Source organism: Colobus angolensis, unplaced genomic scaffold, assembly GCF_000951035.1.
Source record: "Colobus angolensis palliatus isolate OR3802 unplaced genomic scaffold, Cang.pa_1.0 Scaffold197, whole genome shotgun sequence".
NCBI classification, from domain to species: Eukaryota; Metazoa; Chordata; class Mammalia; order Primates; family Cercopithecidae; genus Colobus; species Colobus angolensis.
In genome coordinates, this window is record NW_012115121.1 from 1,225,950 (window position 1) to 1,248,408 (window position 22,459).

The 22,459-nt window shown below is 35.6% G+C and overlaps 1 protein-coding gene across 1 annotated transcript in view; it reads left to right on the plus strand.

Moving 5' to 3' along the window:
* Positions 1-939: 939 nt before the first annotated feature.
* The window catches only part of ECT2 (epithelial cell transforming 2), a 78,722-nt gene continuing 57,202 nt past the window's right edge, over positions 940-22,459 (plus strand). Inside the window, exons 1-13 of the mRNA XM_011941051.1 lie at positions 940-1,094; positions 4,774-4,925; positions 5,560-5,639; positions 5,762-5,854; positions 7,395-7,577; positions 9,381-9,470; positions 10,227-10,334; positions 11,660-11,733; positions 12,461-12,591; positions 12,736-12,851; positions 12,955-13,017; positions 14,317-14,539; positions 19,513-19,649. Of these exons, the coding sequence (XP_011796441.1) occupies positions 4,796-4,925; positions 5,560-5,639; positions 5,762-5,854; positions 7,395-7,577; positions 9,381-9,470; positions 10,227-10,334; positions 11,660-11,733; positions 12,461-12,591; positions 12,736-12,851; positions 12,955-13,017; positions 14,317-14,539; positions 19,513-19,649 (1,428 nt within the window). The 5' untranslated portion in view covers positions 940-1,094; positions 4,774-4,795. The remainder of the gene's footprint in view (positions 1,095-4,773; positions 4,926-5,559; positions 5,640-5,761; positions 5,855-7,394; positions 7,578-9,380; positions 9,471-10,226; positions 10,335-11,659; positions 11,734-12,460; positions 12,592-12,735; positions 12,852-12,954; positions 13,018-14,316; positions 14,540-19,512; positions 19,650-22,459) is intronic.

Consider the following 22,459-nt stretch of genomic DNA (forward strand, 5'->3'; position numbering starts at 1 on the left):
TAGGTTCTGGCATCTGATTCCCCTTTCTTCTTTTATTTGCATTAGCCTTCAGGTGGGAACTATGCAAAACCCACCTGGTGGGGGTGTATTTTTCTTAAGAGATTGTGTTATATGGTATCATATTTAGAGAATAAAGAAATAAATTATTTTTCATAATAGCAACACTAATCACAGGAAAAACTTGATAAATTCTTGACTAGACTTTAGGGGAAAGTATAAGTTCTTAGTGGGCGGAGGGGGGCAACGAGGAGGCAGTTTGGCTCCAAAAATTCTAGAATCTAGTGGCATATTTTTATGAAATGCAAGCTTATCTTTTAAAAAATCCGAGAATTTTTCTAATTTCTAAGAATTGATTCTAACCCGCGATATTCCCTAGATGGGAGCGCAGAGCTTTAAATAATAGGATTTAAATAAGAGGCTGCTGATTTGAAGTCCACCTGGGGAGCCCGAGTTCTAGGACCGGTCCTTGGCCCTGCCACACGCCAATACAACTATCAAAGTCAAAATCCCTTAACTCAAATTTAAATACATTCGTAAAGCAGAAAGCATCCCGATAGGAAAATCCTACAGCTCACAGCAACCAGCAGGGAAACATTTATCTCTGGCGGCACTGATTTAAGTTTAGAAGATTTGGTATCGTTTAAAAAAAAAAAAAAGCTGGGTGGGGCCGAGGAGAATCCACCCAAACTTTCCTCAGGAAATAGGATGTTTACCGAGTAAATACGCGGTAGTCACAGAAACACCTGCTACTCCTATAAGAGCTCAGGAGCCACCACCACCACCTCCTGGCCACATCCGGGCACTTCCCTGCAAACTCCTGACGTCCCGACGCCGAGCCGTTGGGCTTATTTGAAACACACGCACAACCAATCAAGCGGCGCCTGCCGGAGGTGAAGAGCTTCGACCAATCACCGCCCCTCTGGAGACTCCTGCCTATGGGAAAGAGGTTGACATCACACGCCAATCGGCATGGCTCTTAGAGAGAGCAGCTTACTTTTTGAATCGGTTGTGGCGGCCGCCGGCAAGGAATGGCGGTATCTGTGAGAGGAGTCGGCGTTTGAAGAGGTGGAAGTCCTAGGGCTTTTTTGAGGGTGGTAAGGACTCTGTGTGAGTGAGGGAGGTGCAAGTGGGCGAGCGGCTCCAGAGTCAAGGGCTCTTTTGCCTGCGGTCGACGTCCCCGCCCCTAGTGACCGCGAATTCCGGAGCGCCCCAGCTCTGGCTTCCCGGCTCCGGGAACTCCCTCGCCGCACCCCACCCCCAGCAGCTGGGCCCTGACGCGGAGTGGGAGCCCGAAGCCCCCAGTATTGCTGGGCATCTTCGCTCTCACCTGTTGGCTCTTTTGGACGGAAGAGTGTGGGTGAAGGGAAGGAGTTGGGAAAGGGATTTTGGCAAGCCGCGCAGCCCTGTGGCTCTGGGGACCGGCACTTGCAGCCTTTGGGGGCTTATCTCAGAGTGTGCAGTGGTTTTATTCTAGGATTCATCCTGGCTTTTTTGCGGGAAGTTTAGTTTTTCGTTTTTGCAAGATAAATCCAGGCCATCCGCCCCTCGTCCTCCCCAGCCACCCGGCACAGATGTGTCTGGCTTAGTGGTTAAAGGCGCAGCCTCTGGATTCAGCCCGGCTTTGAATACTACTTTTACCCCTTACTAATAGTTTGACTTAGGGGAAGTTACTTAACCTCTCTGTTCCTAGGTTTCTTCATCTATACATTGAAAATAGTAATAGTACCTGCCTCTTAGGATTACTGCAGAGATTAAAAGGTTTAGGACAATGTCTGCCACGTATTAAGCGTTAAGTAAAATGTCAGTTGTTAATGGTAATGTTATTGTTAATAACACCACCATTATACCCAGGATTGCATTTTAGTCCTTCACCTTGGAAAATGATTGCCTAAAAAGTATTTAAGTAAAAGGAAACTTGAATGTTTGTTTACATGGCAGATTTTATCTCTGGGATAAAAGGGGGCATGTGTTATGGTGTGTTTAGTTAGAAGCTCTTTGGGTCTGTTCTTGGGTGAGAAGCCGTGTAAGTTTATGAACACTGATCCTATTGTGCTTATTTTAAAGGCTTCTGGAATACAGTAACTTGAAAAAAGTGATCAATATATTTCAATTTCTAATCAGACTGTTGGATGTTAGTCATCAAGTTACCGTGCATCTCTTTTTCTCTATAAATTTTGAAGCTGCTTTGGCAATAAATTGATCATATACAGTATCATCAGGGACAATTTTAATTATTAATCATCTGCTTTTGATCATCTGCTTTTGATCATTTGTTGTGCTCCCTCTTAAAGAGGGATGCATAGGAGAAAAACGTAAATATTTTCAATTTTTTTTTTTTTTTTTTAGACAGAGTCTACCTCTTGTCACCTAGGCTGGAGTGCAGTGGCAGGATCTCGCCTCACTGCAACCTCCGCCTCGCGGGTTCAAGCGATTCTCCTGCTTCAGCCTTCTGAGTAGCTGGGATTACAGGCGCCTGCCACCGTGCCCAGCTAATTTTTGTATTTTTAGTAGAGACGGCGTTTCACTGTGTTGGCCAGGCTGGTCTCGAACTTGTGATCCGCCCACCTTGGCCTCCAAAAGTGCTGGGATTACAAGCGTGAGCCACCGCGCCCCGCCTTTCAAATGGTATTTTTGATTTCCCTCCTCCAGTCCTTAAAGCAGGTTAGCTCATCTCCTGACTTTTTTTAAAAACATTCTTTTAAGGGGACTTCGAATGAAAGCCACATTAATGCATTTTCATTGGAAATGGTTGAGTGTAGAGGACTTAAAATAATAGGGCTGGATAGAATTTATCATTGATTCTAAATTAAGATTGTTACAACTATTGGACCAACCGCTCTTTTGTTACAACCGCTCTTTTGGAGAGCCTTAGAATAATAATTGACATGGATGTATAGTAAAGCAATAAGAAATATCCATATTGTGAATATTACATAAGAATAGTTGTTTGTTGTTCACTTTAAGACATCTAATCAGTTTTCATATTAACTAGATTTGAGTTTTACTACGTGTGTTCCACCAATGTGGAAACTGAGGCTATGTGCAGGGCTGAGACAGGAAGCTGAGTTGCCTGATTTTGAAGTGGCACATGACACGCTAACAGCTGTGTTATTAGTGTGCAGGTCATTACATTCCTTATTTTCAGCATCCAAAAATGATGTTGTGATACCTTACTGTTTCTTCACAGCATACAGTTTAAACTGTTACTTTGCTAAGACTCTGGAGGAAGGTATTTGTATATTTTATTAATCTGAAGAAGTAGGAAAGGGGAAAGTCTGACAAGTAGCTCTAGTTAAAAGTGGGTCCTCTGTATATTTGCCTAATATTTTAGAAATTTTCTCTCAGTAAAGTTGACTTATTGAAAATTGATAAAAATCTCTAAAAAATTGTTTTTAGAGAGACAGGGTCTTGCTCTATCACCTAGGCTGGAGTGCAGTGGTGGGATCACAGCTCACTACAACCTCAAACTCCTGAGTTCAAGTGGTTCCCCTGCCTCAGCCTCTTGAGTAGCTACTATAGGCACCTGCCACCACACCTGGCTAATTTTTAAATATTTTGTAGAGATGGGGTCTTGCTATGTTGCCCAGTCTGGTGTTGAAATTCTGGCCTCAAGTGATCCTCCTGCCTTGGCCTCCGAAAGTGCTGGGATTTCAGATGTGAGCCACCAAACCCACCCTGATGAAAACCTGTTAAACCTTTTATTCCCTGTCTAGCTTTTAAACTCTTTTTAAGTACTGGAAAACTTAAAAAAGGATTTTCTTTCATAGTCCAGAGTTATATTGGCACTCATCAATGCATAATTGTTTTGTCAAACCTTTTAGGGTAGAGGTGTTTTTAAAGAATTATGAAAATACTGACAAGGGAGCAGCCCAATTATACAGGAGTGGTTTAGAGACATCCACAGAGTATAAGTCAAGAGTGATGGATTGGGGGTTAGAAGACAAGCTAGATGGGGAGTTGAGCACTAAATGCAAATAGATGTGATGTAAATTATGATTTGTGCATGAAAAATCGCTGAAAAATTCATTGTTGCTGTTGCATAGATTGTATAGGGATTGGGGGAGTTACAGAGGGTGAGGGTGAATAGTTAGGCTGGGACCAAATTGTGAACTTGGTGGTGAATTTGGACTTGGACATATAAGGAGGACTCACAGAAGTTGTTAAGCAGGGAAGTGATATGGTCACATTTGTATTTAGGTGCATATTCCTGAAAACCATGTGGAGAGTGATTTCTAAAGAAACTGATGGTAAAGTTGTGTGGACCTGTTTTATTAGACCAAGTGACCATTGTGGCATTGAGCGCATAGAGAAGGGGGGCCAGATCCCAGAAATAGTTGAGGTAGGATTGATAGGAATTTTGGGGAGGGAAATGTGGGAGAGGAAAGAATAAGGATAGATCTCAGATTTTTGGCTAGGATTTTTGTGGGAGGTGTGTTATGGTGGTGTTACAAGTGAATATAGGAAGAGAAATTGGTTGAGGGCAAAGGTGTGGAGAAGAGAGGTAGAAGAATATTTATGATTACAGTTGAGTGTTGTAGTAATGTTCTATGTGCTTTTGATACATTGTTATTTTTATTATATTCCTGTGAGTCAGGTATTAGTATGTTTATTTTACAGAAAAAGAGGCTCAGAAAAGTTCAGTGACTTTCTTTGGTTCATTAAAAAAATGGGTAATAATACTTTTTATAAATCCTAGGTACAGAAGAGCCTCTAATACTTATTTTTGCCCAATGACCATGTTTATGTATTTTTATTCAAATTTTATTTTTTCAGCTGATTTAGAAGAATACAAATCATGGCTGAAAATAGTGTATTAACATCCACTACTGGGAGGACTAGCTTGGCAGACTCTTCCATTTTTGATTCTAAAGTTACTGAGATTTCCAAGGAAAACTTACTTATTGAATCTACTTCATATGTAGAAGGTAAACCTGTTACCTGCTTTAAAACAATCAATTTCTATTTTAATTCCAAACTTACTAGTGACTTTCTTATGATTTAATTTTAATACCAACTGTAATGCTAGAGCACAGGTATTAAGTGAATATTTGTTGACAGAATTCTTTTAAACTATGTCGTTTTTCTGAGTATTATTTAGATTATTTGTATGCTTTGCAGCTTTGAAAAGGGAAGCATCTTAATTTGGATATTCCGTTTTCTGTATGTGAGGGCGGTCTAGCTACAACATTGTTAGCTAGAAGTTACACAGTCATAATTAGTTAGGTGAAGAGCTACTTTTTCCTTTACCACTTTATAAATGGGTCTTTCCTAAAATTGTATGCACTGTTGAGGAGGATGACTATGTAAGATAGCTCATTCTCGGGCTAGGAAGAATGATATTTGTATACCCTGCTACAATATGGTTTCTCTCTCTCTAAAGTGATATATAGCCAAATATTTTTGTAATAAGTTGGGAATTGAGTCCTATTAAATTTAGAGGAAGTTTTGATTCCCTCAAAGATGTAATACATACCAGATATAACCAAAAGAGCGATAAGGAGCTACTGATTGTGATGTTAATTAATGATAAACATATTGAAACATTCTAAATTTTAACAGAAGAGATGCCTCAGATTGAAACAAGAGTGATATTGGTTCAAGAAGCTGGAAAACAAGAAGAACTTATAAAAGCCTTAAAGGTATGGAGTTTTAGGTTTTAGTTTAGTTTAGTTTTTTTTTTTTATAATGCAATTTTTCTTCCATCAGTGTGTTAATAGTTTCATAGCTTTCTTAACCTCATACTTAAGTGTCTTTTCCACAGACTATTAAAATAATGGAAGTCCCTGTTATAAAGATAAAAGAAAGTTGTCCTGGAAAATCGGATGGAAAATTAATAAAAAGTGTTATTAATATGGTAGGTCAAAGCAACTCATTGCATGTGGCATGCTGCACTTCCCTTGATTGTATTAGTCTACTTTCTGGTGATTGGAATTAGGCACAAGGTGTATTTTGTGCAATCTGAAGCTTAACAAATAGAAACTGTTTTATACTTTAAAAATTTGGGTGTACTGGTACCCAAAACTGTAGCATATATTTTAAATAATACCAAATTACTTTATAAGGATTTCATTATTAACTTTAAATGACACAAAATCTACAAAGATCTGATAATTTTCTTTTAAACTCCTTAGCTTCTTTTTTCTCATTAATTTTATATTTAGTCTAAATTCTTGCTGTATTTCCAAAATTATAAATCACGGTAATTTATAGTCAGGGAATTTGCTTCAGCATATGAAATAAGCTCATTCTGGAATCCAGGTGTTTTTGTTTGCTAGGGCTGCCATAACAAGATACCACATAGTTAATTGCTTAAACAGTAGAAATTTCTTTTCTCATGGTTCTGGAGGCTAGAAGTCCACGATTAAGGTGTGTGCAGGTTTAGTTTCTCTTGAGGCCCCTCGCTTTGGCTTGCAGTCTCCTTTTGCTGTCCTCACATGGCCTTTCTTGTATGTGTCCTTGAATCCCTGGCGTTTCCTCTTATTGGGACACCAGATTGGATTAGGGCCCACCCATATGATCTCATTTAACCTTAATTACCTCTTTAAAGTCCTTATCTCCAAATATAGTCACATTCTAAGGACTTCATTTTTCATTCTAGGTTAGGGCTTCAACATGAATTTTGGGGGTACATAATTTAGCACATCACACTAGCCTTGCAAATAAAATTCAAATACTTTACTGACCCATTTTGAGTTTTTTAAAATTTTTTTCGTTTTTATTTTTAATTTAACACAAGAGTTACAAGAGTTATATAGATACTTTAGTATCTTCATTATTTTTCGTGGATGTATAAAGTGTTTACTGTAAGTAACTTGCCTTTTTATATCCTACATTTGCCATGCTGCAACTGCTACATATTGCACATCTTTCTCTTATTTCTCACATGTCTACTAAAATGACTATGCTAATTTTCCTTTCTGTAAGTATTAAGTGCTATGGTAATATTTTCCTATTTTTCTGAAGATAGTTAATTTGTACAGTAAGAACTTTATGTATGGTATCATTTTCTTGGTCAGTAGTGGATATCTTTCTAATGCATCTTGATATCAAAATGCATGTACTTAAAAACTTTAGCATTCTAATTTTATGGAACTTAGCATACTTGATGATTTATGACTAATAAGTAAAGTGTCAGAATTATACCTTTATAATATTGATCTTTAAAATTTAAGAACTTAATTTGAATGGAGATATGTATATGTAAAAATGTAAGTATGTAAAGAAATATGGTTGTTCATTAAGTGTAATGCTGATTATTGTGTGATTGAAATTTACTTTCTACAAATATAAACATGTTAAAGTTGATATTGAATTGATTAAGCCTTATTTAGAGAGACAGATGGATTATTTGATATATAAATAATTTTTATTTCTGCTAACTATATGATTAAAAGGACATTAAAGTGGGCTTTATAAAGATGGAGTCAGTGGAAGAATTTGAAGGTTTGGATTCTCCAGAATTTGAAAATGTATTCGTAGTCACGGACTTTCAGGATTCTGTCTTTAATGACCTCTACAAGGCTGATTGTAGAGTTATTGGACCACCAATTGTGTTAAATTGTTCACAAAAAGGAGAGGTAAGCATATACATTTATTATGACTTTTCACGTTTAAATTTTTATTAATGAATTTTAATTAGCAAAAAATTTGTTTGGAAAAATCTCATTGATTGTTGAGAGTAAAATATTTAGAATAGGAATAATAGTAGCTACTCTAATGTGGTCCTTTAATTCCTCCATTTTAAACTTAGTAGTGAAAAGCTAAAGCCTTTCAAAGTTAAATAATGATAACTGTACATATGCATATACACAGACATATACACAGTCTTCACAGTCTTTTTTTTTTATTTTTGAGACGGAGTCTCGCTCTGTCACCCAGGCTGGAGTGCAGTGGTATGATCTTGGCTCACTGCAAGCTCGGCCTCCCGGGTTCATACCATTCTCCTACCTCGGCCTCCTGAGTAGCTGGCACTACAGGCACCCGCCACCATGCCCTGCTAATTTTTTGTACTTTTAGTAGAGACAGGGTTTCACCGTGTTACCAGGAGATCAAGACCTCTTGATCCACTCGCCTTGGCCTCCCAAAGTGCTGGGATTACAGGTGTGAGCCACCACGCCCGGCCTATACACAATCTTTATATCACAATGTCTTAGAGAAGATTGCTTGCTTAAACTTGGGTTCCAGAAATTCATACATATATGTAAAGTTTTATTTTTCTCAACACAGAACAGATGCCACAGTTCCATTTTTATCAGTTACTGTATAACTTAAAATTCAAAAATTATTTTAGCTTTTTGTATTTATTTATTTAATAAATAAATAAATGATCTCTGCTTACTGCAAGCTCCGCTTTCCCGGTTTCAAGCGATTCTCCTGCCTCAGCCTCCCAAGTAGCTGAGACTGCAGGTGCATGCCACCATACCTGGCTAAGTCTTTTCTATTTTTAGTAGAGACAGGATTTCACTATGTTGGCCAGACTGGTCTCAAACTCCTGACCTCATGTGGTCTACCTGCCTTTGCCTCCCAAAGTGTTGTGATTACAGGTGTGAGCCACTGCGCCCACCTGCTTTTTGTTTTTAAACAGCATTTCAATATGAGTCGTATGAGAGTTAGTCCCTGTTTGGTTTTATTGCTGTCTTGGCATTCTTAAGCTTGCCTTATTTACTTAAAATTGCTTAGGTCTTTGTATTTCTATTGTTATACATGTTAGTAATAATAAGCACATGTTAACCTTTAATTCTCTAACATTTTGATTTGGAGTGGTTGGTTTCAAAACCCAAATAAACTTTAAAAGACCAAATTTTGAAAAATAATCATATATAATGATGAAAATAAAATTTATTCTTTTATTGTTTTTAAACCATTCCCATTCTCTGTCTTTTATACACACACACACACACACCCACAACTGTTGAGTAAATTATTTACTGAATATCACCATTTATTAGCTTAAAGATTAAAATTATATTTGGTTTAAGTGTATGTGTTATATTTACTCAGTGTTTATTATAAAATGCCTCTGACCTGTTTTAATAACATTAATTAGAATCATTTATAGTAGTGTATGGAATCTGAAAACTTTGCTTATAGACTTTGCTTCATGTCTGTCAGAGTGCATTTAATATTTGTTTAATTTTCTGAGAGTAAAGTGTGTTTAGATTATGTATATTGCATATGATTAAGGAATCGGGGAAATGGTTTTATTGGGAAACTTGCAATCTGTCTTTTTGCAGTTTTTTTGTTTCATATTGAAAAATGCCAGTAAATCTTTGGATTGGGAAAGTTGAATGGCAAGAGGGGAAATATATTTAGCTTGAGAAAGTTGTGTTGTATTTTCTACTAAAGAGAAAGCTCACATTTAAAATTGTTGTATCTTTCAGCCTTTGCCATTTTCATGTCGCCCATTGTATTGCACAAGTATGATGAATCTAGTATTATGCTTTACTGGATTTAGGAAAAAAGAAGAACTGGTAAGTATTACGAAACAAATTCAAAGCATATTTTTTATAGCAAAATTAAATAAAATTGGCATTTTTTTTTTCCTTTTTAGTATTATGGTTTTATTTTTAAAATATTGAAGGATAAAATTACTGCTATACCAGATTTTAAATTTTGTGAAGAAACAAATCCTGAAGAGCCTTATAAAGAGACCAGTGTTTTGTCTAGGCTGGCTTGATATGAATTAATAGAAAGATTTCATAGCAATTCTGTTTTACTCTCTTGTTACCATATTGACTACGTTGTTTAAAGTTTTTGTTTATACATTGCAATTTCTTATTATACAAGTTCAGCCTTAAAGTATTCTATTGCCCTAGAGAATTCATAGAAAGTTCTTTGGTTCACAATACTTTGTTGTTGGAACTGATGGGTATTACTCTAATTTTGTGGGAAGAGTCTTGATGTGATAAAACTTGGTATTTAAAAAAAAAAACATATTTACACAGTATGGTATTAAAAAGCAATGTATTTAGGCCATAGGAAAGGTGGTTGTTTAACTTACTTTTGTGTGAAATCTTTACTAATACCACCTCTATAATTTTGCCTGTGTTAATAGGCAAACTAATCTTTTTTTATACTTATTTTGACATAAAATTTAATAGCTTTATAAAAATCCTGTATTTTATAAATAGAAAGTATTTAGTCAATGCTAAATGAGTAGGTAAACATAGTTTAAAATTTTGTTCAAATTAACCAGAAAGTCAATGTTGCTTAATATTTCTTTTGAGGTCCGATTGGTGACATTGGTCCATCACATGGGTGGAGTCATTCGAAAAGACTTTAATTCAAAAGTTACACATTTGGTGGCAAATTGTACACAAGGAGAAAAATTCAGGGTATGTAAACTTGGGTATTTTTGTGTATTTCAGTACAGTATTATTTTGGGATGGGTTTAGTAATAGCAGTCTTTTACCTATTTCTTCCACAATTAAAGAACAGAATCTCAATTTTTGCTATGAGTATATTTAGTAAAATATTTTAAATCATAAGAGTGGTTAAGGTTTTCTTTTTTTTTTTTAATAAAGATGGGATCTTGCTCTGTTACCCAGGCTGCTTTCGAATTCCTGGGCTTAAGTGATCCTCCTGCCTTGGCCTCCCAAAGTGTTGAGATTACATATGTGAACCACTATGCCCGCCAAGAGTGGTTAAGTTTTAAGTAGGCAATGGAACTTGAGTGAGGTGTTGAAAGATGACTAGGATCATGGGGGTTGGTAGATGAATAACATTGTAGGAATTGTGAGAGTAGGTAATTCACTCTTGTGTAAGTGCCTTTTTTTTTTTTTTTTTTTTTGAGATGGAGTCTCACTCTGCTGCCCAGGCTGGAGTGCAGTGGCGCCATCTCAGCTCACTGCACGCTCACCTCCTGGGTTCATGCCATTCTCCTGCCTCAGCCTCCCGAGTAGCTGGGACTACAAGTGCACACCACCACGCCTGGCTAATTTTTGTAGTTTTCGTAGAGACAGGGTTTCACCATATTGGCCAGGGTGGTCTCAAACTCCCGACCTCAGGTGATCCGCCCACCTTGGCCTCCCAAAGTGCTGGGATTATAGGCGTGAGCCACTGTGCCTGGCCACCTAAGTGCCCTTTATAAGAACAGAGCTCTGCTCTTATAAAGTGGTTCTAAGATTTAACTTGTTAATATTATAAAAGGAGAAAATAGTCTTATTAGGATTGGAATCTTAGTTTAAGATTGTAGTTGAATGTCTTAGCAAGTTTTATGATTTTTCTTAGTCTCCCTTAGTGTATTTGTGTAACAAATGATAATTTTAGTGTACTCTTCAATTTACCCTAAATATTTCAACTCATATATAAGGTTTTAGTGACTTAGTCAGATGTCTTCTTCTGTAGTGCCATCTTGAGGGTCATACTTTCAAGGAATTAAACGTGAAGAATGGAGAAATAGAAATTTAATGAAGTTGAACTTCAGAGATATATTTATTTAAAATAAAATAAGGAAACAATTTGGACACCATGGAACTTGTTTTAAAGTTATTTTACCCTAACTTGTATGATTGGAAAACAGTTTCTTAATTTTTAAATTATTTTGTTACAAAGCAGATAGTGATCTAAAACTGCAAAAAATTAAGTATGTTAACTGTTTAGAAGTTCCTTGAATGCAGTTATTTAAGGAGAAAATTCATTGTAATGTTTATATTTTTAGGTTGCTGTGAGTTTAGGTACTCCAATTATGAAGCCAGAATGGATTTATAAAGCTTGGGAAAGGCGGAATGAACAGTAAGTGTTCAGAAATTCAGTAGTTCATTATGTAAATTAAACATTCTGGTTTAAAGATAAATCCTTGTGCTGAAAAAAGTTATTTCATAGATAGAAAAAATGAATTCAGTCTGAGTAGCTTGGAGAATAAAATCTAGGAAGAACAAAGTTATAAAAAATTGAAAATTGAAGGGTATCTTTGATATCTTTGGATTTTACCTTGTGAAGTAATTTTGACTATTATAAACATTCTGAAATTATTAGATAATAGCTAAATAAATCTGGGTATTTGGATTTTGTTACATATTTTTAAAATTTTATGTTGTCTGGTTACATTTTAATTGGTGCTTAAAATTTATTGCCTTGTTTTGCTTAGTTTTCCAAGCTCATGATTTCTTGCTGTGGCACTTCATCATTACTTAAGATTTCATGAAAGTTATCATTACTTAGATTTCATGAAAACCTTGGAACACAGTACATATAAATCTTCAAATAATAGAGAAAAAATTTGAATCTGTTGTAAAGCTTATCTGTGATCATATTTTGTCAGAAGTTACTTTTGGGATGACTGAGGACACATCAATTTTTTTAAACTGAAGTTTTTGTGAACATTTCAGGACCAAATGTTAAATCATTCCAATAGATAGATTATGCTAAGACTTTAAAAATTGCTATAGGTTGTAAGTTGATATACCTAACACTTGAATTTAAATTAAACTGGTTTTAGAAGAGTGCATTTTGTTTTTAGGGATTTCTGTGCAGCAGTTGATGACTTTAGAAATGAATTTAAAGTTCCTCCATTTCAAGATTGTATTTTAAGTTTCCTGGGATTTTCAGATGAAGAGAAAACCAATATGGAAGAAATGACTGAAATGCAAGGTAAAATTTAGCATAATGTGAAAGTTATATATATTTTAGTCCCTAGGCCTGCTTAATCACTTCCTGGTCAATATACCTCTTAAAAATTTTGAGTTTGGAAATAAGTAGCTCGTCTTATCTATGCTTATGTGCATTCCTCTTTAGGAGGTAAATATTTACCGCTTGGAGATGAAAGATGCACTCACCTTGTAGTTGAAGAGAATATAGTAAAAGATCTTCCCTTTGAACCTTCAAAGAAACTTTATGTTGTCAAGCAAGAGGCAAGTAATTCTAGAATGTGGTTGGTTTTTAAAAACACTGTTAATAGTTTCTCTGATAAAATAAATGTAAACTGTTTATTAAAATGTTTTTTCTCTCACCTAGTGGTTCTGGGGAAGCATTCAAATGGATGCCCGAGCTGGAGAAACTATGTATTTATATGAAAAGGTATGCTTTTAACCCCTTAGTTATTCTGCAAGCTTGATTGTTTGAAAAGAACACTTTTCTGTCCAGAAGATTTGGAGAGCATGTTTAGGAATCTCAGAATGATTAAAACAATTGGGATATCAAGTTATCTTAGTCTGTGTAGATTTAAGTGGAACTATTCAATGTAATGTGTATTATTTTAACCCAATATATGTTGTTCTGTGCTAATTCTTGGTGATAACATTATGAACAAGAACATCGCTATCTTCAGAAACTTAGACTTTTAATGGAAAGATAGATTTGTACATAGTTACGATGGGGAATGATGTGTGCCGCAATTGAGTGATATATTTTAGGTAGCCTCACTCTGAGAGACTCAGGAGGGATTAAAACGGTCAAATAAATGTTGACCCAACTTAGTAGGACAATTAGGTAAGGACATTCGTTAGAACCCCAATTGGGAGAGGGTATGAAAGCTTTGAGAGTACATTAAAATAACAAGTAGTTTAATATGGATTTAAAATACACTGTGGGAAGGAAGGCCAACAGATAATGGATAGATAGAATCAAAAAGTTTTTAATACATTAATGAGCTTGGATATTATCCTATAAGTATTGGGAGCCATTGAAGAAGGATAAGGGGAGAGATGTCATTAAAAAGATGAGTTTGATAGTAGAATATAGTCAAGGAAAATCTAGTCTTTAGGGTGGATCTTGGTGAAGAGTGGTTATCACTCACCAAAATGACATAAAGTTATGAAAGTAGGCTTTATGGGAATATTTACTTTAGTTTAGGATTTAATAACTTTGAATGGAATATTGAAGATGAGTTGTTTCTGTAAAATCTATATAATACCATATTGTGTTCTTTTCAGACTTCAAAATGTGTAGTTCTTAAAGTTTAAAAAGTGTGCTTTAGATTTAGGGAGAGAACTCTTAAAAATCAAGAGTTACTCAGCACATATTAGAAAGCATTGTGTCCAGGCACTGTGCTAGGGATACAGTGAACAGACTGTGAATGATCCCTGCCTTCGTGAAGTTTATGGGCTAATGAAGGAGCAGACAGTAAACAAGTTTACAGATGAAAATGTAATGGTGATAGTGGCTATGAAGAAAAACGAGGTGCTCAGGGTTAGACAATTACAGTGGTCTCTTGACTATTATGTTTTATGAAACTTCTGAATTGCCTGGTAGAGTGTAGGGTTATAAAATTATTGTGCAAATCCAGATTTTGTCAGACTTGTAAATATATTTTTCTCTTGTTCCTGTCTCAGTAAAGAACCATGGAAGTAAATTGAGCTTTTGTGCTTTTGATTACAGGCAAATACTCCTGAGCTCAAGAAATCAGTGTCAATGCTTTCTCTAAATACCCCTAACAGCAATCGCAAAAGACGTCGTTTAAAAGAAACACTTGCGCAGCTTTCAAGAGAGACAGACGTGTCACCGTTTCCTCCCCGTAAACGCCCATCAGCTGAGCATTCCCTTTCTATAGGGTCACTCCTAGATATCTCCAACACACCAGAGTCTAGCATTAACTATGGAGGTAATTCACATTTTTAAAAACTTGTCTTTAAAGTTTAGTGGAATGGAATAATTGTTAGAATGTAGATAAATCCCTGATATAGTGAATATGGAAGTCTTTGCCTTTAATTACCTTTGTTCTAGCTGTAAAGACACATGAATAGTTAAGCTTAATAATGTTGCAATTTAATGACTGCTTACTACATGCTAAATGCTTTATATATTTTGTGTGTTTATAATAGATTTTATTATTCCTGTTTTACAGATGACTAAACTGAGATACAGAGAAGTTGAGTAATTTGTCCAGGGTCATATAACTAGAGAGTGATAGTGCTGTTCAAAAAGCAAACAAAATCACAGGGGAGGTCACATAAATTATGGAGAAAATAGGTAGAATGAAGTCAGAGGAGGGTGAGTTCACTTTATGCTGAACTGATACAGAAAGGCTCCTATAATTCTTCCTTGGTTATCAGTATTTCCCTCTCGTTTTGATTTTTAGTCTGTAAACAAATGTGTTTTTTAGATTTAAGAAACAAATCTCTGGACCTCATGACACTTTTCATTTATTGTCCCATTTTTCTGTTCACTTTCACATCAGTATACCTTGATCTATTGTCTCATTTCCTTGATTCTCATTGTCCTTTCAACCCATTCTAGCTGATCTGCAGTCCTTGTTGGGAAGACAGTTTTTATGCATTCAACACATGAATAGCTACTCCTTTATGGACACATTTTTTTTTTTTTTTTGCTTTGCTTCTGTGATACTGCTTTCTCATTTCTCGTTCTCCCTGGCCTAACTTCTTTTTTTTCAATTCTAAATGTTGTATGATCCTCCTGAGTCATTGTTTCTTCTCTATTGTACTCTCCCTAAATTATCTTAGTAAATTATATGGTTTTGAAAAAAATTTGTATGCTGATAACTCCCAAATTTGCCCTCTTCCCTGTCAAGCTACCTACTTTGTACTTCCTTGTCCATGTCTACTAGATATCTTAAACCTAACATAACCAAATTAGAACTCTTGATTCTTTCACTCTTAATTCCTCTGTTCCTTTGCTCTTCTTCATCAGTCTTTTCTGTAAAAAGGATCTGTCTTAGATGATTGCAGTAGTCTCCTAAATAATCTCTCCCTTTTAATTTGTGCTGTTGCATATGCAGCACTTAGAAAAGTCTTTAAAAATATATAAATTAGATGATGCCACTCCTCTGCTTTAAAATCACTTAATGGCTTTGCATTACTGTAGCTTTTAAGTCCCTATGTAATCTTGCCCTCATCTACCTAATCTCATGTGGTACTATGCTCTCTCTAATAATGCCTGTACTCTCTAAGCGTCAGTCATACCATCTTTGTTATTCTTCAAATATTTGTAGTACATCTGTACCTCATGACTTTGTTAGTTACTCTGTCTGCCTCAAGGAAATCTGAGTGGATTGTCTGTAAAGTTAAATTCCCCCACTCCTTTCTGCCAACCCTGTGACCTGGTTGTTGTTTTTAGTAGTAGTTCTTACGATAGAAATTATAGTACTTGTTTACTTCTTTATTATTTGATTTGCATCAAATAAGTAATCTTTAAGAGAACATGAACCTTGTCTGTCTGATTCTGTGTTTTATTCTCAGATCCTAGTATAAAGTGGGTATTCATTAAATACTTAAGGAAAGAATTGAAAGTGAATTTAAGGTTGGCCCAGAAAATTGAAATGAGTTTGAGAATATAAAGAGGAGCAAATATACAGATAATAGCATACAAATTGAGTTTTTAGGGAATAATGGATAGAATAATGGATAGTTTGCTTGGAATGTGGAGGAGTAATAGTTAAATTAAAAATGTTAATTTGAGGCCTAGTATTAGATCACTTTCAAATAAGACTGTAATATCTGAGCTGTATATGGTCATCAACAAGGAATTTTAGAAACTCCTTGCGCAGCAGAGAAATTGATTGAATAGATAATTCATAGAGAGTTGTTCTGAAGAATGATTAGAAAGACGGCAGTTTGGAGACAGACCATGATGTAATCTATTACAGTGGCTTCGGTCATGAAATAATAAGGTGCTGAACCAGAGTATGTGGCGGTTGGAAAGAAAAGTAAGAAGCACAGGAGAGGCTGGGCGCGGTGGCTCAAGCCTGTAATCCCAGCACTTTGGGAGGCCGAGACGGGCGGATCACGAGGTCAGGAGATCGAGACCATCCTGGCTAACACAGTGAAACCCCGTTTCTACTAAAAAATACAAAAAACTAGCCGGGCGAGGTGGCGGGCACCTGTAGTCCCAGCTACTCGGGAGGCTGAGGCAGAAGAATGGCGTAAACCCGAGAGGCGGAGCTTGCAGTGAGCTGAGATCTGGCCACTGCACTCCAGCCTGGGCGACAGAGTGAGATTCCGTCTCAAAAAAAAAAAAACCACGGGAGAAATATTGGTAGAATGAAGTAATAGGAAATAAAAAGAGATAAAGGCAAATTAGTAATTTTATTTTTTATCACATTTTTAAAAAAAATTTTTTATTATTATTATTATACTTTAAGTTCTAGGGTACATGTGCATAACGTGCAGGTTTGTTACATATGTATACTTGTGCCATGTTGGTGTGCTGCACCCATCAACTCGTCAGCACCCATCAACTCGTCATTTACATCAGGTATAACTCCCAATGCAATTTAATTACATTAAATTAGTAATTTAAATGAAAGAAATGTTGCCTTGGCATTGAATAGATAGGAAGTTTATATTTTAGAGGAAAGTAGTGCAGTTTTAGAGAAATCCAAGTTACATTAAGGCAGAACTGTCCAGTAGGCATTTGGAAAAGTTGAACCAGCTTGAGAGGGAGAACATGATTAGATCTGAGAATGTAGTAGTTTTATAATCATAATGGACAAGAGCATGGGATGGTAAGAGGAGATCATAAAGGACTGAAACTTGAATATGCATTTTAGGCAAGAAAATAAACCACTGAAGTAAACAGATATGACAAGTATACTCATATATTAGGGGCTCTATAAAATAGATTCCCCAGTTTTAGGTCATTGCCTAGACACAAAATAATTAAATTAGATCAGTGCATCTCAGTTTTTTCCCACTGGAGTATATTCTGTAATGGCAGAGGCTTCTGGGTCTGGTGAGTGTAGCCTAAAATAATGTTTGGCAAGTGGGAAATTTTTTTGAATTCTGTTTTCTTTAAAAAGCACTCGGACTGGGCACGGTGGCTCATGCCTGTAATCCCAGCACTTTGGGAAGTCGAGGAGGGTGGATCACGAGTTCAGGAGCTCGAGACCAGCCTGACCAACATGGTGAAACCCTATCTCTACTAAAAATACAAAAATCAGCAGGGTGTGGTGACGTGTGCCTGTAATCCCAGCTGCTCAGGAGGCTGAGGCAGGAGAATCACTTGAACCCAGGAGGTGGAGGTTGCAGTGAGCCGAGATGGCGCCACTGCACTCTAGCCTAGGGGACAGAGTGAGACTCCATCTCCAAAAAAAAGCACTCAACTCCATAGTACATAATTGTTTTCATATAAAAGCATTTAAAATTGTTTATCATTGAATAAAATTGATATGCTAGAAATATATATTATGGTTCTTTGTCACCCATTTCTATTTTATGTTATACATTCCTTTTCCTATTGAAAAACTTGCTATTAGGTGATTCTATATATAATGTTAAAGTATTCTAACCATATTAACAATAAGAAAATGTATTTTAAACTTTTATACATTAAAAAGATATATATCTCTATATTTTTTTTTTGAGATGGAGTCTTAGTCGCCAGGCTGGAGTGCAGTGGCGCGGGAGTGCAGTGGCATGATATTGGCTCACTGCGACCTCCACCTCCTGGGTTCAAGTGATTCTCCTGCCTCAGCCTCCTGAGTAGCTGGGATTATAGGCATGTGGCACCACGCCCAGCTAATTTTTGTATTTTTAGTAGAGATGAGGTTTTGGCCAGGCTGGCCTCGAACTCCCGACCTCAAGTGATCTGTTGTCCTCAGCCTCCCAAAGTGTTGGGATTACAGGTGTGAGCCACCATGTCTGGCTGCAAATTTTTTTCTTTCATGAAATGTATATGAAACACACTATTGCGTCCTCTTTCCACTCTGTACTGGTTGTTTTATATTATGTTAAGATAGTTTGAACTAACAAAGAATTTTCAGTTAATATTGGGTTTTTTGTAGGGGGCTTCTTTTTGACATATGTATATGACAAGTTTTCGTTATTGTAATGGTGTAATCACAACAACTTTTTCCTCCTTTTTACATGTAAGTAGCTTTACCTCTTCCTTTCTATTTTATTATTTTAGCTGTACAAAGATTCATATACCTTTTACCCAGATTTCCCAAAGGGACATATTCTGCCATGTTTGCTTTAGCGTTCATTCAGTCAAAATCTCTCTTTTTCTAAACACAAATACAATACACACATGCATGTGTATTTTTAATATATATACTGTTTGAGAGTAAGCTGCAGACATGATATGCCTTTAGCTCTGAGTACTTAAATGTCTGTTTCCTATAATAGAGACATATTTCTTAAATAACTGTGTTACTTATTACATTATTATAGTAAGGAAATTAACATTAATACTATGAACTATTTTGTAGACTTTTCATCAGTTATCCTAAAAAGTCTTAATGTCCTTTTTAGCAAACGGAAAAAATTTTTTTCTTTTTGATCTAGGATACAATCCAGGATACACATTTGTTAGGTTGTCTCTCTTTAGTCTTCTCTAACCTGGAGCAGTTCCTTAGTCTTTCTTTGTTTTTAATAACCTTGACATTTTTGAAGAGTACAGGCCATTTAGTGGAATGCCTGCCAATTGGAGTCAGTGATATTTTTGACTATTTTTTTTTTTCTGGCCTTAGCCTATGAGAAAAAATTTCTTTAATGGAAATCTGTATGGTGGTACATTTATAACAGTAGGTTTTCTCTCCTTTTTATCTTGTTAAGTGTACATAATGTTTGGTATTTTTATTTGGCTTCCATTAAATCTTTCCACCTTTTAACATTTCAGACACCCCAAAGTCTTGTACTAAGTCTTCTAAAAACTCCACTCCAGTTCCTTCAAAGCAGTCAGCAAGGTGGCAAGTCGCAAAAGAGCTTTATCAAACTGAAAGTAATTATGTTAATATATTGGCGACAATTATTCAGGTAAGTATGAGTTTGATTGGAAAATGATTTCTGTTCTAGTGTTCCTAAGTAAAAAAAAATCTAGGTGATATTATTTCTTACAAGAAAATTATATAAACATACAATTTGAACATGGATATTAAAAATGGAAATGTGTGACAAAAGCTGCTGTTAGGGAAATGTCATAACTGTAGTATTACCTTTTATTTATTCAGAAATATTTTTATTATTTTTATTAATTATTTTTAATAACTAAAGCGAACAGAACTCAGTAGGTGATCTCAGAGGGTATCTATCAGGTTTAATTCAGAATTTTCAGGTTCCTTGTCAAGGTACTACATTTATATTTGGAAATGGTAGATAACTTTTTCTGAAAGTATGTGTTCTAAGAGTCATTGCTTTGAGTACTGTATATATGTGAAAAACATTGCCTATACAATAGCAGTGAAGTATAACAGTGTTGATATAAGTAGTTTTTTTCAGTAATCATTTCATGTGACACATGAAATATGCAGTGGTTAGTTATAAATAGATGTTAAGTTATTTCTGAAGAAAAACAGCTCTAATGAATCCTTGTAGGATGAGATTATAGAAGATATTAAGGAATAAACTGAAATTTAAGATTCTGAAAGACAATAAAAGGTCATTATGTTGGTATCTGTAGAAAGAAGGAAGAAGTCTGTTTTAGGTAATAAAAGAGATAGGTTGACATACTGTTAAGAAAATGAAGTTGAAAAGACCAAGCTTATCTTTCAATAGAAAACAATAGGGAGTTTCTGATTTGAGTTTAGTTTTTAATTGACCTTTATTTGAATTCACAAAATAACTTATTAAGGTCCAATTTAATAGCCTTTAAGTTGCTTGTACCATTGATAAAATGCATGGATAAGAAATGGAAAGACTTCTTACTTGATGGTCATAGAGAGGTTGTTTTTCACGGTTAATTATTTGTTTAGCAGCAGTCAAGGTTTTATGAGGTTCTTTGCTGTGTTAGATTTATTTTAAGTCACCTTTGCTCTTCTTTCTCAAGGGAAATCACGCTAGATAGATGAGTTTCTTGTTGAAGTTTTTCTAGTGATTCAAAATATGGTTGAGTAGCAAAAAATCCCTTTGGCATATACTATTCATGTACTTTAGTAGCATTTATTGCTTAGAAATGTAAATCCTTTCAGGCCATGGTAGAATGCATTGAAGTTTCAGAATTCTCATTTGCATATCAATTAAATTCACTAAAACTCCTTTCAAAAAAGCTCATGAAATTATTAGACTGGAGAAGGTTTCATACCACTTTGCTTAGTATAAACTCATCAAAGGTTTTATTTAAAAGATTGTGGCCTAAATTCATGATAGTATTCTCTCTTTAAATTTGTTTTGTTTGGTACCGACGGGGTCTTTCTATGTTGCCCAGGCTGGTCTCAAACTCCAGTGCTCAGGTGATCCTCCTGCCTCAGCCTCCCAAAGTGTTGTGATTATAGTCATGAGCCACTGTGCCCAGCCCATGATAATACTCTCCTTAAAGAACTTTGTTTTAGGACTGATATTTTCCTTTTTGGGGGGATAGGATTTGGAATAACTTAATTATAACTTATCCTCAAAATTAAATGAATATCCGGAGGCTTATTCCACATACTACTTGGATGCCTAATTAATATAAAGTACTATGCTAAGTGTTAAATATATTTTTTTGTTGTTTCAAAGAACTTTTTACTAGAAGAGGAGATAAAACATACACAATTATACTTACCAAATGGAACATATTAGCATAATAAAGGAGTTAAGGTATTAGATTTGTAAAGTGAGAGTTTTACTGCTCGTTTAGTTTAGGGAAGGTGTTGGGCTAGAATTTTCTGTGTGTTGTGCATCAGAAAAAGCTTCATACAGAAGGTAATGATTGAAGTGAACTTTTTTTCTAGAAAATAAAAATACGGTAATTTTACAGTTTATTTAATAGCAACTGGTACATACGAAATTTCCCTCCTTTGGTAATGCCTTTTTTTGACAGAAGTTTGCAAATTAGCACTGATTGTTTGTAAAAGTTACTAGATTAGCTGTGCTGTCGTTTTCCTTAAGGCTGACCAAAGATAACCTAGAATCACAGCCCTCAGATGGTCATACAAAATGATCATATAAGTCAGAGCTAGTTTATCACCAGCATTTATAAAAACAGACCTAGGGAAAGAGGTAGGTCCAAGACACATGCATGGTCTTAATATAATGAATGTTTAGCTTGTCCTTACTATTATAAAATCAAAACAATGAGAATATTCACAATGAAGTGAATTTTAAAGTATGAATATGATTGGTAGAAGTAGAGGATATAGATGAGAAGTCTCTGAGACTGAGTAAACAGTACAAGTGATCATTCAATTTATTATCGATAGCAAGGGTGGAGTAGGCATATGGATACCGTGAGAGTTGAGATGAGATGGCCTATACCAATCTAGAGCAGGCCTTTGAGTGGTGTGCTATCTTATCTGTAAGCCATAGAATAATTTTTTTTATGAGATGAGAGATCAATAATATCTGACTTGCATTTCAGAAAGATAACTTGGTTCACTTTGAAGGAGGAATTGAAGAGGGGAAATTGGGGAATCAATGATACCAATTTGGAGGCTATTTCAGCAGTCGTGAGAGATTTTGAAGATCTGAACTTTTTAGGATAGTATCAGTGAAGATAAGAGGATAGATCTGAGAAATATTGGAAAGATAGAGTCATTGTGGTTTCAGTTTTCATTTTTTATTTTTATTTTTATTATACTTTAAGTTCTAGGGTACATGTGCATAACGTGCAGGTTTGTTACATATGTATACTTGTGCCATGTTGGTGTGCT